Genomic DNA, 18,889 nt, shown 5'->3' with positions numbered 1-18,889 from the left:
CATTTTTATTTATGAAAATTTTATTATGTATGCGGTAAATGTAAAAGATAGTAAATTTGATCTTCAAAAATAGGTTAAAATAGTATTATTTTCAAAATTATTTTTTTTTGTTAACTTTGGCTCCTAACCCTGCACAGTATTTATTACACTTGCTATTTAAATGTGATATGAACACAAATTTGTATAACTAATTAAAGGAGAGCTGTATATAAAATGTTGTTATATACGCTGATGTAATATGAAATTCAAGCATAAAGTAAAATGGTTAATAAAAAAAAATAATTAAAGCTGATTGCTAAAAGTAATGCTGTAATATTAACTAAAATGAAATAAGACTTATTAATTGACATAATGAAATTTTTGCATTAGCCAGTAAAAAAAAAAGTTACCAACTGAATCTATTTTAACAACCCGATATTCTTAATTTTACTGGATTTACTTTCACACCCTTAAACTTCTAGGATACTGCTCCCGAAGTAATAATAATAATTTATAAATCAAGATTGATATTCACTGTTAGACATTTTTATTTCATACAACAGTTTCATTGTAAAGGATATATATATATTATTTGTAAGAGTAGTATTTAAAATCAATTTCAAAAGAATTATTATTTATAAATTTATAATGCATACATTTACAAAAACTAAACTATAATTATAATGATAATAGTAACTAAAAATAATTATTTCACAACAAATCTGTTTTTAGTATATTCATTTTAGTATACTTTTAAAAATTATATTATAAATTGTTAAATATACTAATTCATATGAACTTCCTTGGAAATTGGTTATTCCTTTGACAAATGTATGGTAAGATGATAATTAATTTTTTTTTTTTTGTAAAAAAGAAAAACTATGTATACACCACATGATAAAAAGTACTGATCAAGAAGTTAATACTATTCAATATTTTGTTTAACAAGTGAATATAATTTTGTTTAATAAATTTTACTTCTTAAATCTTGACAAAAAATAATAAAATCAAAGTAATTGTTTTGTTGTATATACATATAAAATAATAATAATATAAAAATAAAATGCTATTTATAGTAGTAATAAATTCTCTGTATAAAGTAGTTGCTACATGCTGACTACTACTAGATTAAGATTTTAATTGAAGAATTAAATGAAAAAATTAAATTAAATCTTAAATGAAGATAAAATTAATTTATAAGATAGAAAAATAGAAAATTGAATACCTTATTAAAAAAAGATACCATTAAAAGAATTAAATAAAAATAAATTTTGTGACCCATTTTGTAGATATATTGTAACATTCAACAATTGAATGTTTTCATAGAATTTCCTCATGTATGAAATTAACACTTCAAACATACTAAAGAAATCAATTTCAACCTATTACTTAAAGTTTAAAAGATTTTGCAATTAGAAGTGCATATAGTTTTCATAATAAATAAGAACTTTGACATGGTTAAATTGCCAACCAAAAATTAATTTAATTATTATAATAATTAAAGAAATTCTTTTAATTTTTACATATTTTTTGATAAAATGATCATTAATATTCATTTTTGAAAGACTGCTGATAGTAAAAAAAATTTTTATTCAGAAATCAAAAATGGCTATTCACTTTTCATTCACTAGAAGCAAAATAATTATATTATGTGGTAAAAAAGAATCATAAAGAGAGGTACATAACAGAAATAATGAATATACTAGAGGGGGTTGATATTGAGAAGCCAAGCAGAAATCACCTGCAGGCCTCATTTAAAATTCAATAAAGTTTTAAGGGGATACCATTTATGTAGTGTTTTTTTTACAAAATGAAAATTTTCATTTAATATTTCTTACTAGTTTACATTCTAAATCTATTTTCAGCCGATCTATAAAAAAATAGTATTGTACATAATTTTTTTTTTACCAAAAAAAAATTCAATTATCATCCAGTTTTATCATAATTATGGATGGTATTTCAATTTTTCTTAGCATTCAAATGGTTTTTTTTTACAAAATTTGTAAATTTTCTATCCATACTTAGTAAGATAATTTTTTTTTACTTTTTGAAGATTAGGTTCTTCACTTAAGTAGAATTGGGAACCTAATTTTACTTTTTAGCACATACTATAACCCTAGACTGAAAAATAATGTTATTCCCAAAAATATGCATATTTTTAATTCTGCCTTCATCTGCTCATATTGTTCAGATTTACTTATGTACTGAGTGATCAGGGTATTTCTGGAACATAATTTTTACATTTACCAACTAATAAATATGTAAGAAAATTTTGTTTTTGTTTAGGGAATAAAGTACTGCTTTAACCAGTCTTTTAGTAACTTGTTTCTGATACTATAGTGTGTGAGGGTATCAGATTAATATACATACAACATTCACACAAGTTCCCCTACATTATTATGGAAAGGGACTCTGGAGTATCATGTAATTATAATTTTTTTCATCAAGTAGAAAGTTTCAGGTATATACTGGTAATCTGACTCCCATAGAGTTTTGTTGTATGCTACTGACAATTTATCTGTTTCTTTCTTCCAAACACTTTTGGCACGAGCTCTTTTTTTTTGGACGTGATGTTTTTTTATTATGTGCCACTTTTGCATGAATTTTAATGTATGCAAGCTTCATTATTTATTATTTGTGTCTGTTAATTGTTAAAATCATTGAAAAAGATGGATGTTAAAAAAGATTCAATTAATTTTTGCTTGTTGTATATCTTTGGGATATAAAACAATATGATTGTTTTCTCTTTTCTAATGTTACTGTTTATTTACTGACAATAAACTGTCTATAGCTGATAAGTAGATCAAAATAGAATGTCATTTGTATGTTTATGTTTCTTTTAACAATTTTTTTTTTCATTGCCTTTTTTCTTTATACAGTGAAGATTAAATATGGAGGTTATTATTTGTCAAAAGTTCATCATATTAACAGTGTTCTATGCATCTTCAATCTTCTCCTTTTCTGTCCAGATTATTTTTTTTAATAAGTATTATAAGAACAATACTGTAACTTCATCTGCTGTAATGCTAGGTTTAAACTGTTCTTGTGAATTTTGAAGAGTCACTGGTTAAAAAATGGAAGGCTTATTTTAGTTAAATTTAAACTGCTATATTTCTGCTGTTCTTTGGTTATTGAGGTCTAATTAACAGCACTGATTAATGATTCTGCTCTAGAAAAACCAACTGATAAATTGTATTATTTATTACATTTCCTTATTGAGGAAATGCATTAAAAAAATTGAAGCAGAATTTTTGGCAAGTGCATATTCCTTTTTTGAATTTGTGTTTTCCAAAAAAAAATTTTAAATATCTGAACAGATTTTTTAAAAAATATATTGATATCACAAATTTAAAAAAATATATATACAGATGTGCATGTTTTGACCTACGTAGCTTAAAATGTCTATTTTTTTTGGTGGTCTAATTTGTTAGGTATATTTCAGATGCATAGCTCAGTTATATATGTACATATACAAAAGAACTCAACACGTATGTATGTAATTGTTTTATTTTTTTAATATTTGATTTTCTTCACATAATTAACAGTAGTGTTTTATGTATTTGGAAAAATAAAGGCGAAAATTTAAAATTATATTACTATTAACATTAGATTCACGTAAACTGAAAATAATCATTAATTTTTAGAAAAGAGATAATTTTTCTATCTGTTGTCAAATTCTGTCTTTTACTCTATTTTTTGGTCAGTTCAAAAAATTACTAACTAACAAAATTCTTGTCTATGATAATAGAGCAAGATGTTCGTATGATAAGAGCATGTTTTTCTTTGTTAGTTTTGTGTAACTAAATGTGTGAATTCAAGATGCACCATTATCAAAACAATTAAATGTTTTAATTTGATCTTTTCAAGGTTGTTTTTTTTATCCTAATGAGCTCATTTTAATTTTTGTTATTTACTTACATAATTACTGTCTATAAAGTTTTTTCCTGCAGGACAAACTTTGTCTATATTGACAAAGTTTTTCTATTCCTGCATAGACAGTCATTAAAAGTTGTTAAACAGACATTCTGTTTTCATTTGATCAGTAAAGAAAAAAATATATGATTTAATGGTTGGAGAAAATATATGATTTTGTTTTCATTTAACGAATCACAGTACACCTTAGAATAATAAATAAATTTAAAATATGTCATCAATGTAGAATAGTTTACATTAATCTTTGCTGTAGGGGATTTATAATTTTTTCTTCCATCGTGTATATTTTGAAAACAGAATATAAGATGTAAAATACTGATGAATATTGAATAGAGCATTTAAGTATGTTTCAATTTTTGCATGTGCATGCTGTGATGGGATTCTAGTCTTAAGTGCTTGTCTCTCTTAAGTTCTCTTTTAATGTCTTGCTCACTATTTATATTCCTTTCTTTCTTTATTCTTTTGTAATATGTAGGAAAGGCACTATTATTTTTGTTTGGAATTTCTTTTTTGTTATTAGGAATTATGACTGAATTTCAGTTGTAGTCAGTGTGCAACATTTATCAAAATAATTTTAAGACATTGTTTTCTTTCTGTAATTGACTGGCAGTATGAAAGTAAAGCATCGATAACATAATGTTAAGAGTAATGCATTCTTGAAAATCTCAAGAATTTCCAGTACAGGTTTATTTTGTCATGGCATACTTATCTGTGTATATTGTTTGTGGGAATAGTGTAAATGTAATTGTGGCATCTAAGCTGATCAAACCAGGATGTGTAATTAATACGAATCTACAAGCAAACGGTGGCTGGGAGGCTGAACTTTAAATTAGACATAAATGAAAAAAATTAATTTATTTTTCATTTACTTTCTTAAGCTGGAAAATTGGTTGGAGAAAACAATAAACTTTTTTTAAGTAGCTCAGTATATATATCAGTGCACTGCAATTTTGTATTAAAAATATCTCATCACTTGTTTATTAATCTCACTATTTAAGAAGCAACAAAGGCCATGAAAACCTGATTTATTATGTAGAAACTGTAAATAATTTACACAGAATTTCATTCCTATAACTCCTGGCAACAGGTAATAGTAAAATGTAAGAAATATTGTAAAATTTTCCCTAACCGCTCTTCATACAATTTTCCCTCAAGAGCTTTTTTGAGTCTTGAAATGATTAACGTAGTATGATATATCTCTTACAAGTTGTACCTGAGTATAAGCATGCTGATTTTATGTAATGGTGATTTCAAGACACAAAGATGAGCAGTGGTTTTTCCTGACGTATTTCAATCTCCATTACTTTTCAGCACATGTGAAGATAGGTTGATCAGCCTCTAAACCTTTTCATAAGACTTAAAACAAGGTTTGGATTAAGTGAGATTTGTTATTCTAAATAATGAGAAAAGTATGCAATTAAGAAAACCTGTAGCATTGCCACCTTCAAGAAGTTGAATTCCTTATTTATACTACAGGATCATCACAGGTTGATAGTAGTGCATATGAAGTTTTTGATTCATTTTATAGAACAAAATGCTGTCTTTTTCTCTCATTTATTCTTTATTATTGCATTTTAAATTTCCTGGTTTTGTTTAGTCAAGCTTCTTCTATTGCTCAAGAAACTTAAGAATCACTTACTATAGAACAGACCAGAAACAGATATAGGTTTCCTGGATGTTTTAACCCATTTTTAGAATTGTGTACTATGTAAAAGTAATTGAAGGTATATATGGTTACAAATATAGAAAAAAATATTATACGCGAATTATGTTTATCTGTTGAATTAAATAATTGTAATTAATTGGCAGGTATAGTTTGCTCTTTTTCACTAAAAACATGTCAGTTTTATAATTAAAAACATTTTTAAATTTATTTATTAAATATGGAAATATTCTATTATGAATGATTTTATATTGTTACTTACTCCATAGTTAGTTAACAAACTTGACTGAAAAATTCATTGTTGACTTCTAAATTTCTGCTGTCCTTGAATCTAGTTAGTTGAAAAAAGTAAACAACTGATAAATTGTTTTAAATGAAATGAAAAACTTTGCTTCTCACCGAGGACATAAGGTCTGGTGGGATTTGTATAAAAAAAATTTTTAAAACAAGTATTACCAGCACAACAAAAAATTCTCTAAAGATCATACTAATTTCCTTTAAATATTGTAATTTACTATCTGAATATTGTTTAAATATGATAAATTCATCTTTTTGATCAGGATGGTTTCAAATAATGGCTTTATACCATAAAACTGATTTTTTATTTATTTTATAGTTTTAGTTGTTATTTCTTTCAGCAGTGGATATGCATTATACTGATGATTTGTGCTTTTGAGCTTATATTTTATTGTATTAGTTGACTGTAAATCATTAGCATATGTGGTACATTATTATTGTTATTATTATTTTTTACTGACAATGTGTATAAGTGAAAATACACACACACTCACTTAGACTCTGTAGTCTTCATGTGTCTCTTACATTTAGTGTGTGTTTGTGTGATTTAGGTTTTAATACATTAACCACCTTATGGATGCATTAATAGAATATTTACATACACCTCATAGATCATCGATTAGATTTTTCATGTGTATTTGTTACTAATATAACTGTGTTGTGTGCATGTATCATCTGTAGTGCGATTGATTGGTCATTTATTCGTCGACTTCAGTCATTCATTTTTTCTTGCATTCATTGTTATGGTTTTGTGGTTCGTTTTGCAATAAACAGTTGCTACAGTACTGCTTGGGACATTGGCTATCTTCGTGGGAACTCTGAACGCGGCATCTTCGCTGCACTATCAAATAACAAACAACATTATGCGAGTGCCTATGTCATTCTTCGATGTCACACCGTCTGGTCGGATATTGAATCGCTTCTCTAAAGATGTTGATACTCTTGATTCTGTTCTGCCGATGGTGATCAGAGGGTGGCTCTCTTGCTTTTTAACGGTATGTCATATTATTATTATAGTTAAAACAAAAAGTTATTAAAATTAAATGCAATCTATTAATTGCTGGTTCATGGTCAATCAAATATTAATGATTTTACGTAACATATTATGCAAATGTTCAGCATCGGCTTCTTGAACATTGTGTTGTAAATTATATTTATTAAAAATTATGTTTAAAGATGATCGCTTTATTATCATTATCAAATGAGACGCAATGATTTGTCAGTGGGAATTAGTAAGTTCAGCCACACTATTTACTGATTAATCAGTATTTATGTTTCACATTATTTATTTTATATGTATTGTGTTAACATGAATATGCATTAACATCTTCTTTTTTTTTAGTAAGTATACAAATATTTATTTCTGATAATTTCAATAGAGATTTTGTAAAAAGCACTGTTCAACTGTCCAGAAGATAGAACACATACACACACAATTTTATTGACTATGAGCACTGTTGCAGAATTTTCAAGTGTGAGCTTATATAAAATAATTACAACGTACATACAAATTGATTAAACTGCGTAGTATTTTAATCAATTTTATTAAGTTATGATGGTTACTTAAAGTTTATATTATAATAATTTCAGTGAAGGATAATTGCACCCCAGCTGATGGTTATAAAGAAATTACTTTTTCCAAGTTTTATTGTGAGAAGTTACTTGTTCATATGTTTCTAATAGCAATTTAATTATTATTCTTTTTTCCAATATTTATTTTTATGAAATGGGGATGAAGCTCTGAACATTTTAAAATAACTTGAAGTAAGAATCAAATGGTAGATAAAATTGCAACCAAACTCCAAATTGAACTTGGATGTCAGTTTACTTGTACTAAATTATCTAGAGAGGCCTCTGAGTTGACTAATTTTCAGAGTACTAACTCAGAATTAATAAAATTGTTATTGTCTGATATCTTTACTCCCTTGAGGACAGTTGTACGTTCATTCTCTGCTGATTGTGACAAATAAAATGGATCAATCTCTGAAAGAATGATATAAAATCACAGTTTTCACACTGCCATAAAGTATCACAACATTAATTGTAGTAAATATTTTTCATTATTGAATAGAAATTTCATAACCACTGATTATTTTTATTTCTATTTTTTAACTGGTTTTATTTATTCTTTATTCTCCATTCCTCTTGCTTTCAATGCACATTTTCTAATTTCAGACTATTTAAAGGTATATTAAAATTACTGTACTGCTAACTTGTATTTTGATAAAATATTTGTACATTCCACACCTCAGTTTCTTTATGTAAGTTGCGATCTTCGTCTTCCCTTATAATTTTAAATATTTACACTTTTTTTTCAGTTTTAAACAAAATTATACTAAATGTTTTTAGAATATGGATCATCAGGATTTAGTCTTCATCATTTTTTTAAATTCTCTCATCTTGTTTCTAGTTTCGAACTTTTTCAGTTTACCTACTTTACTTTTCAACAATCTCCATTACACCAAATTTCTGAAAGCTCAATTCTTTGTTTATTTGGCTTTCCTATTATGCATAATGCTATACTCTATATAACTAATAGGAAATTGTATTCTAAATTCCTTTTGGTTTTTTCTAGTTTGAATGTACAATTTTAATATATTAAATATGATTTACTTGAAATTCTAAGAATTTTTTGCATTGATTTTAAGTATCAAAAATATAGATTGGAGAGGCAAATATGTCAAATTATTGTTGTTTTTTTAACTGCTTAATATCTATATTACTGTTGAATGAAATTTTTTATGTTTAGACTGTTTTATTTACAAAAAATTAATGTGTTAGTGCTATGATTTGTGGTGATAATAGGAATATAGTGATCAGATCCAAGCTTTGACCATCAACAGATCATTGATAATTAATGAATAAAATAGAGGTCATTTTTTTATCACAACAACATTTTTTCATCAAAAGTTAAAATTCCTACCATAATTACACCTGAACACTAAATACTCAAAGAATAGTGATGACAAATAACATAGTTCATAACTACAAATAGATATATTTGAATTTTATTGAAATTCTATCATCTACTTTCAGATTCAGCAACAAAATTTTGAAATTTTAATTTATAAAGAAAAAACACTTTTTTTTGACAAGAATCTTCTGTTACCAAAGCATATGTTGTATTTTGAGATTACAAAAAAGTTGAAATGTAGTAGAAACCACTGAAATTCTGAAATTCTGAAAATGTATAAAAATTTTAACTAATTTGCATTTTGATTGTTAATTAGTTATCATCATAACAGATACAGGAAATTAGAAAGTATAAATACTTAAAAATTATTAATATAAGATAAATAAGTACTGACATTAAAAAGAAAATAATTAAAAATATATATTCATACAAAACACTACAAATGTAGTGTTTCTATTTACATTTAAAAAATAAATAAGTAAAATAATAATTAAACAAAAACATTGTCGACTACAAAATGAACACTATTGCTTTACATAATTCCAAGTCAGCAGCAGACATTTATTCTAATAATTTAAATTTTATTCTGACTAGCTGCAATTTAAGGAGCTGAGAATGAGGCTTGGTAGCCAGTTTGAGTAGGCAGTTAAAATTATCTTATACGTGTTTGTATTATAGGAGGTTAAATTATACTGATGCTGATATCACTATTATCATAGACTACTTAAAACGCATGAGTAATCTTATTTATATTTGGTATTTTTTTATTTATAAAAGTAGATAGATATGCTTCTTGTGCACTGTTTTTTAAGTATTGTTTTTATCTTCTTACTGTTATTAGTTCTTTTATGATTATTTACAATTTTTGTTTCAGTATTTGTATTTACCAATCCCCTTACGTTTGTTAATAATGATAATTTAACAAATTATTTTGCTATGTAATTGATTCTGATAATGGATTTTATTATTTGGAAAAAAGCATTGATATAAAAAATTAATTCATTATTATCCATCTCATGATTGATAAAGCCAGCAGTAGTTTTTTTTTTAATTCTTAGTTGCTTTTTTCTCTACATCTATAATATTTCAGTACTTCCTCCTCAATAAACTGTTTATTTACAGAAAGTAAAAATTTATATTAACCTTCAACTGGTGAGGTGACGTCAAAATGATGGTGCGCTATGGTCACTACGTGATTACCCCCACCCTTGATCACATAATGAAACATGCTTTGCAGTAACTGGTGCTTTTTAGTTATAGTAAAATTGCCTTGCAGTTAGAGTTTTTATAGTGTGTTTTTTCTCAATTGAATGTCCAACATCAAACTGATGTGTACTCACCACTTATGTAAGTACAATTCCTTTCATAAAATGATCAAATAATATAAATATAAATTTCTTTGCATCCAGCTGTTTCAATTATATTAGCAAATCGTATTAATTTTTTCCATTGTAAAAATGGACATGAATGATGAAAATTTCAAAGAAGCAATTCTTCATGAACTGAATGTAGTTGAAAGTGAGGATTCAGATATTGATAAACCAATTACAGGTCAAAATAGGAAGCAAGGTGCAAGTTGTAATCAAGAATGGGCTGTAGATGGAAATCGAGAGTTTGTTGCTGTATGGAAAGGGGAACAGGCTATTGATAGGAATGATTATTGTCACCAAACATGATACAGATTCTGAGGTCGAAGTTTCAGGAAATGGTGAAAATGAAGGGATTGATAAACATGGGAAAGTAGTTGAAAACGTTTATCTGAGTAAATCCAATTTTAGGTTGTTTAAGTAGAACCGAGAAGAAATATCTGAGTTGCAGCACATAATATATTATGAATTGGTAACAGGCATAATACTCGAAATGAGAGTGAATCCGACAATATTTTACATATTATTTTGGAGTCTACAAAAAAAACTACTTTCTTTGAGAACAAGATACAAAAATCTTAATATTTTATTTTACTGAATGATGTTGATATTGTTGAATTAAAAGCACTTATAGGAATACTGCTTCTGACAGCAATATTCAAGTGTAACCGTGAAAGCGTAGACTCAATTTTATCCACTAATGGTACAGGCTGAAAAATCTTTTGATTGGTAATGTCAAAAAAGCGATTTTTAGTGTTACTGTTCTAAGATTAGACAATTCTGAAACAAGAGCTTAGAGAAAAACCACTGACTAATAAGTAGCTTTGTTTACAGAAATATTTGATGTTTTTATTGCTGTCTCTTACTCCATCGATTTAAATGCTTATGTTGATGAAATATTAGTCTCGTTTCTCGGCAGATGCTCATTCAAATTGGATGCTCATTCAAATTGTTTATACTAAAAAAACCAAGTAAATACGGACTAAAGTAGATGTGTACTACAGACTCGCAAGCTAGTTATTTATACAATGCTTATATTTACAGTGGTAAGGTGTCTGATGAAATTGGATTGTCAGAAGAAGAAAATGAATTTTCTAAACCAACACAGTCCACAATGCGACTGGCAAAACCCCTTTATGGCTCAAATAGAAACATAACTGGAGATAATTGGTTTCATCAATTGATGTGGTCGAAAAACTGGGAGGTAAAGGGCTACTTTATGTTGGCACCCTAAATGAAAGAAAATGAGAAATTTTAACTCAATTTCCGCTGACAAAAACAAAAAATTGCGCAAAGTTTATATGGCTTTACTAAATAAATGACCTTGATTTATTATATACCAAAATGTAACGAAGCAGTAACACTCATTGGTTCTGTAGATCATAATAAAGGTGATGACCATAAAAATAATAAGCCTTAGATTATATCCTGTTATAATGCCATAAAAAAAGGGGTTAATGGTTTAGAGAAAATGTATAGTAAATTACTCTTGCAACCAGCATACAAAAAGTGGCCAATGGTTTTCTTCTACAGATTAATTGATATTTGTGCAGTGAATACCTATATTGCTTACATATCGCAAGTCTTATGACAGACATTTTGACTATTTGAAAGTAGTAGCAGTGAAGTTAGTTTCTGCCCTTGCAAAATGAACATTTTATAATAAAAGAATTTCTTTAGATACGAATTTCATTAAAAAGAATTTTTAAATTGCAAGAAGAGCCTGAGGTACTTCCAACAAGTTCCAGAGGATTGCAAGACCGAAAGACATGCAGTATCTGTCCTGAAAAATAAAAGAAACATACATTGTATTTGTGCTATGAATGTAAAAACCCTGCATGTTTAGACTGTCTGAAAAAGATTTTCACGAACTGCTACAAAGACTAAACTAAATTTTTTTTCAGTATTTTTTTTAAATTTTATTACTTATTATTATTATCATTAACATGTTATATTCACCCATATTTTTATATAATATTAATAAAATATAACTGTATGATTTCAAATCTTAAAAAAATGAAAAAAGCAAAAACCTACAATTCAAAATTATTATTTCGAAATTGTTTATTTCTTTTTACTTTTTTAATATTGGTTTTCCTTCTTTGGGATTCCAAGACCAAATTCCTTGGATTTTGGTCACATTTTCTAGGAGAAACCACCTTTATATCCTTCTAATATATATAAAGGTACTAGCCCTTAGAATAGAAACCTATTCAGCTAGCATCTCATCTAACAGGTTAATTATTTCGAACTATGAAGTATCCTTTTTGATTAATTATATTGCTTTTTAATGAATGCTGTACAAATTGTATTCCAGGATTTATCTTATTTGTATTATAAATTTCTTTACGTAGGGCTGTAAATCAGAACTGATTTACAGCCAAGCACTTAACTTGTATATAATATTTTACTTACTTGGAATTTGATGTTTGATCTCACATTATTATACATTTATATAAATTCATAATATTCTGTTATTTCTTATCTTTGTTGATGGTGAACATTCAATCACTACCCTTTATTTCGAACAGTTCATATATTGGTTGAATTCCAGCTTCTGTGAATCATTTGAAAGTTGATCCAAACATATTTTTTAATCTAAAATTATGTGGTTTCGTCAAATCCCTCAATCTTTCAAGTTCTTTTTTGTCATTATTGTATAAAAGTACTTTACTATATTAAACAGTGATTTGAAGGATTAAAGGTCTTTTAAAAAGGTTTATTCACTTAACAATAACTGAACTTAAAAATGATGTAAAAAGTAAAAATAAATGAGGTGTGTCAAAATGACATCACCTCACCACCTGAAGGTTAACTAATAGATTACTGACAGACCAGCGTTAAATTTTTTAAAAATTAATTATTTATTAATAAAAAGTTATGAATTAGATTTTACTACTTTCATTTTTATTACAATCACAGTCAGTGTCAAACGCTGTGTTACTAATCCTAATCTTATCAATTAAACTTTGTAAACTTGAGTTAAAATAGCTAGTGGTATTCATCTCATTATTCTTTTGATATATTACTTTTCTTTTAATTTTAATTCTAATAAACTAACATTTCCAGTTGATGTTTCACGTTATATTGCATGATAATAATTAATATCGGTTTTACTATTATGATTTATGTGTGTACATTTTTGTTTATGTACTTAGAATTTTTTTAATCTCTGGGATCACCATTGATATTAGGATGAGATGAATGATTTGTAACGTGTATGAAAATGCCATGCCTTACCAGGATTCGAACCTGGGACCTCCGGATGAAAGACCGAGATGCTACACTCGCACCACGGAGGCCGGCCTGTTTATTTACTTGTATATTGTAGGACATCCTATTATTACCAATAAGGAAATGATGATTGTGTTTTGCAAACTCATTTATATTAATTTATTTACGTACTATATTTTCATAATTCTTTGGCCTATAAGTCAGAGTTTTATCAGTTATTATTATTAATATTTTTATACCACAGTTGTCATGCAGGGCTGTCTGCCATTAATAGTTATAAGTAGGGTATGATCTGAAGTAAATTAAACATTGAAGATTAATTTTGATGATATACAGGGGTTTATAAAATATTTCAACTCATGAAAAAAGTTAGTTTCAAACAGAAGTCTAAAATTCAAAATAATTTATAATTGTTAATTAAACATATAGGTCAAATTGTCAAAACAAACTCTTATACTGAGATGTATGTTAGTCTGGTACTGGAAAATCAGGAAAAGTAACCTTAAAGTTTTGCAGGAATTCTGAATTGCCCATTGAGCTGGTTTAGTGGTTAACTTATTATCGCAAATCAGCTGATTTTGAAGTTGAGAGTTCTAAGGTTCAAATCCTAGTAAAGGCAGTTACTTTTATACGGATTTGATTACTAGATCATGGATACTAGTGTTCTTTGGTGGTTGGGTTTCAATTAACCATACATCTCAGGAATGGTCGACTGGAGACTGTACAAGACCACACTTCATTTACATTCACACATCCTCATTCATCCTCTGAAGTAATAACTTTTGGTGGTTCTAGAGGATAAACAAATAAAAGAAAGTATATTCTGAATTCAGTTAAGTAATCAGATAATGTTTTACAATAAATGCAAACTGTTCAGTATGACAAGTTTGTTCTAATAATGTAAATCAGCTAATTGAAGCAGATTTTTGCCAACATATCAGTTGGCTATGGATCCCGTAGAAAAATTCTCACCTTGACAAGAACCCTGTTAAAGAAGTGACTACTGAAAGTTTGTCACTAATTTTGGGTCATATAACGTTTACTACCTGTTATAGAAAAATAAATGTGATCTCTGGTTTAATATTTTATCTAATCTTTTAAGTGTTACTTGAGATTTATTGTATTACCACTAGACCATAAGAGGATGTAGTTTGGTGTATTGATTTTGATTTTTATGATTCATTGTTTGTATTTTTTATTTATCACTTAATTATTTAATTATATCCTAGATTATGATCTGTGAAAGTTTTGATTTTAATAATTCCTTATTAAATAATAAAACTTTGTAATGTATCTCCAGCAGCTTACATATGTGAAATAATAAGTGGTTCTTAACTGTAAATTTCTTATTTAGTTGAAGATTATTTTGATTTTTTCTTATGATCCACCATTATTAGAGCTTTGTATTAAAAAATTACTATTATTTTGAAAAAAAATTTCTTCAGTTATTCATGTTATAAAATTAAATTTAGTCTATTTTTAAATTGAGTAATCATTAAAAGTTTTTATTTAGATGAGTATATTCTACATTAATGAAATATTTTACATTTTTCTATTCTTTTTTTTTTTATTATTTATTTCTCTACATTTTTCTCTAATTTAAGTATTTCTTGCAACGTTATAAATTGTTGAGTTTCCTAAGTTTCATATATTTTGCATGAATAGATATTTTTTTATATAGAATCAGATTGTATGATAATGTAATTATGTAAAATACATTAAAAAAAGAAAAAAAAGGCGTTTTATACATAGAAAATAATTCTAAAGTAATGAAAAAATTATATAAATAAAAGTAAAAATCTGATTAAAAAATTAATATTTCATCTCTTTACGTGTTTTACATCTAAAATAATTTTTTTTTTACTTACATTACATCTGCCCATTACTAGTAGGTATAAGCTCTAACTGGAGTGTAAGAAAAGACTATAGGAATTGAAAGCATTTAGATGTAATAGATCACAAGTCGAATGTTCATCAGTATGTTAGATGCAATAAAAACCACCCCTACTGTTTGTGAAATTGTGATAATTGCTGACATTAGAATGATTTATATATCCATAACTGAGTTGTATTAACCAAAACTGGATTAATTTTATCTCAACAATATAATGCTTTATATGCCAATAATAATTCATGTCAATGTAGTGTGAGGCATGTGATTACAAAACTGGTAGATTGGAATATATGACCACTGTGAGATCCAGATATCAGTATAACCCCCTCAGTTTTGTTTTATAATGTTAAGAAAATGCTCTGTTCTTAGAAAATCTATGGCCTTGAGCACTGAGAAAATGTAATTTTATTGCCATGGCCTTCATACATCACAAGCGATCTATTAGCAATAGAGGATTACACAAAAAAATTTTGCCAAACTACAAAGAAAAGCTTATTTTTTATTGTAATATCTGTTCACAAACATCATATATTGTGACAATAAGTGTGTATATATTGTACAATTTTTAACATGAAGAACTGCAGAATAACTTGTTCTAAAATGTTATTTCATAAGTTTAATTACAACAAACTGTAAGAATGTGGGTCTTTCGAAGATATTATGTGAATGTAAGTAGAGTTCTACCCAGAAGATAATGGTAGAATTCGTGAAGTAAAGCTCGTGTAGTATAATTAACATTGCTAGTTTAGATACTTATAAATTTAAACTATAAATCAAATTTATAATTTTTACTCTTTTATTTACTTGCACTGTCTGTTCTATTCACTCAGATCTTGCTATTAATTTTTCACCCCTTCGCATTATTCAGTTGACTTGAAATTTTGTATTTAGGTCATTCCCATTGGCAATATGATAATTAGTCATTATTTATGTCGATTGATAATTTTAAGAGAAAATAATAATTTTAAGAGAATTGTCAATAACATAAGATTGTATACTTAAAAAAGGTGTATTTATTATACTGGGAATATTAAATCATTGAAAAATATCTTTAATAAGCATATGATTTATTTTTTACTTTTATACGTGTATCATCTGTAATACTACATATTTTTTTAAAACTAAAAATGTCTATATAAAAAAGTCATTAAATAATACCTACATTTAAAAATTTCATTATAAATAAAAAGTATTACTTTTTTAATAACAAAATAATGTTGGTTTTGTGTAAGATAAAAACATGGAATTCATCAGTAGTACCATTAAAGACAATTAAATTTCTATAATTGTTCAATAAATGTTAAAGCCCAACTCACTGTTCATAACTGAATGCCCCACACTGTTATTTTTATTCACTCAACATTATTTTAAGACTAAAAAAAATTATTTCTTACTTTTTAATCCATTTTAAGTTGAAGATCTTATAAGTATATATTTTATTAATATCAGTTTGATATTAATCAAACTATTATATTAAATTTTGCTTATGACTGTGGTATATCTTAATTTTATAATAAGACCTATCCTGGACATACTTTTTTTTTTGTATGGGTGGTTCATTTCATCTCCTGACATTCATGTAATGTATTTTCCTGCTGAGAATTGGTAATCACAACTTCAATTACTTTTGAGGTCAGTTTCAAACCCTACCATCATTTCTGGAATCAGAACATGATTTCATATTAAACTTGTTAAAGTCCACTTTTTTTTAAGCACCATTCAAAAAATATTGAATGGTTAATATTTTTCACTGAAAAATTTGAATATATTTAGAGTAATGTATTTATTACACATTTTAAGTGTCTGCCGATTGTAATTACTGTAGAAAAAGAGATAAAAATTGAAAGTGGTTACATGCAATGGAAAAACATTTTACAACGTACATTTACACCTATAATAGAATGCTACCATATAAAAATGTATATATTTTTTTTTAAATCGACATATCTAATAGCTGCCACTTAAAACAGAACTTTTTTTTTTTGAGATGACTCAATTTGAATTGTGACTTATTTTACTTTTTATAAACAAGTTCTGTGGGTTTACTCTTCCAATACATGTACATTTGTAAGATACATTTTATTTTACAGTGTTACATTATGTTTTTAATATTTCTTTGTTTTATAATGAGGTAAATACTCTAAAAATTATTTTATACTGTGACCTAAATGTATATATGTATAAATTGTGTTTCCTGTATATAGGATACACTGTAAATAGTTTTTGGTTCTGGTTGACATCTAACTGTTTTCATTTTTATTGTTATGCATGATAGTAGTGGCTGTATAATATTGCTTTTACATGTGACATTCATTAATAAGAAATGAATTAATCTTGATTCTGATATCATGATTGAAACAATTCTCTCTGTGTATATCATGCTGTGTATATATTGCATCTATCATGCTCCCATCTACTTATAAATTCCTCCTTATATCCCTTCTTTTTCACTTTACTTTTAAATGCACAACAAAATGAGGCAAGACACATGCCCTGCTTACATTATATTTTGTTATTTGTATTTGCATGCTTATGTACATCATTGCTATTTAAATGCTCTTATATTTTCTCAGTTTTATTATTAATTTTTTCTGAATTAATCACTTTTTATTTATCTTGGCTGTAATCAATATTCACTGGGAAATTTATTTTCACTGTTTAAGTGAAATCTGTTACAAATCAGCCTGTCTGTTACACAGTTTTGTGTGGACTGTTGTCTGTGAAGAAGGCTGGCTTTTCCTACTTCACCTCTACACTTGTTGATGATTAGCAACCTCATTTCAGGAGGTATAATTACAATATAAAATACTGATCATTGTGTTAAAAAGAAATTTGTTTGCGGATTAATGTGACTTTTTATTGGTTAAATCATTAAAATAAACTATTTTATTTTTAGGATGGCATATTATTGTTGTCATTAGCTGCTAAAAAAACCAATAACAATAGTAAACTGCACTCAGTATTTTAACTTAGTAATCTTACAGGAATCCATTCATTGTATATGATTTTGGATATAGACATTTTTCCTTACTTCATCACAACCTTCAATTATGTTGTGTTACTTCCTGAGACAGAACTATCTAGTTGTAAGGGGCTATATAACATTTTTTTTCAAATTAATCTTAAAGTTCAACATAAAAATAGAGAACATATTTTATTTTAGTTAGTAGATAGTGAAGTGACTGACATATCTTTAATTTGTTTGTCTTCTTTTACTTTCCCAGCTATAACTCTATTGCTGTTATGTAACAGCTGTAAGTATAAAGGAAAAGTAAAACAATAAGTCAAGAATTTTGATGTCATTTTTTTGTGAATGTTGACATTTTATGAAACCAAAACACATTAAATAAAACATAGAAATTTCCAGAAGATGTATTCATGTATTGCCCTGTACTTTGGTTAATATTTATGAACTGACTCAAAAAATCTCTATATACGTAGGACATTAGATTTTACAAAAAATTATAAGAGAAGAAGTAGTTTTCACCATATTGAATTTTTTACTTTTTGTTTAAGAAAATTAAGCTTTAAGTTAATTAAAATATACTTATTAAGTTATTTAAAATGCCAAAATTTTAAGTAAATTGAAATTAAGAGCGGGAGAAATA

At 26.7% G+C, this 18,889-nt stretch overlaps 1 protein-coding gene across 4 annotated transcripts in view; it reads left to right on the top strand.

Annotated features, from left to right (window-relative positions):
- MRP (Multidrug-Resistance like Protein 1) overlaps nucleotides 1-18,889 on the top strand; it is a 174,908-nt gene that overhangs the window by 88,781 nt on the left and 67,238 nt on the right. For 2 of the 4 annotated variants that reach the window (XM_075368695.1, XM_075368694.1), the window contains exon 20: nucleotides 6,647-6,867. The exons of the other annotated variants lie outside the window; for them this stretch is intronic. In XM_075368695.1, coding sequence (XP_075224810.1) covers nucleotides 6,647-6,867 — 221 coding nt within the window. The remainder of the gene's footprint in view (nucleotides 1-6,646; nucleotides 6,868-18,889) is intronic. 4 annotated transcript variants of the gene reach the window in all.

This window comes from Lycorma delicatula, chromosome 6, assembly GCF_047948215.1.
Source record: "Lycorma delicatula isolate Av1 chromosome 6, ASM4794821v1, whole genome shotgun sequence".
NCBI lineage: Eukaryota > Metazoa > Arthropoda > Insecta > Hemiptera > Fulgoridae > Lycorma > Lycorma delicatula.
The sequence above is the reverse complement of the archived record's forward strand: the minus strand, read 5'-3'. Positions and strand labels throughout refer to the sequence as shown.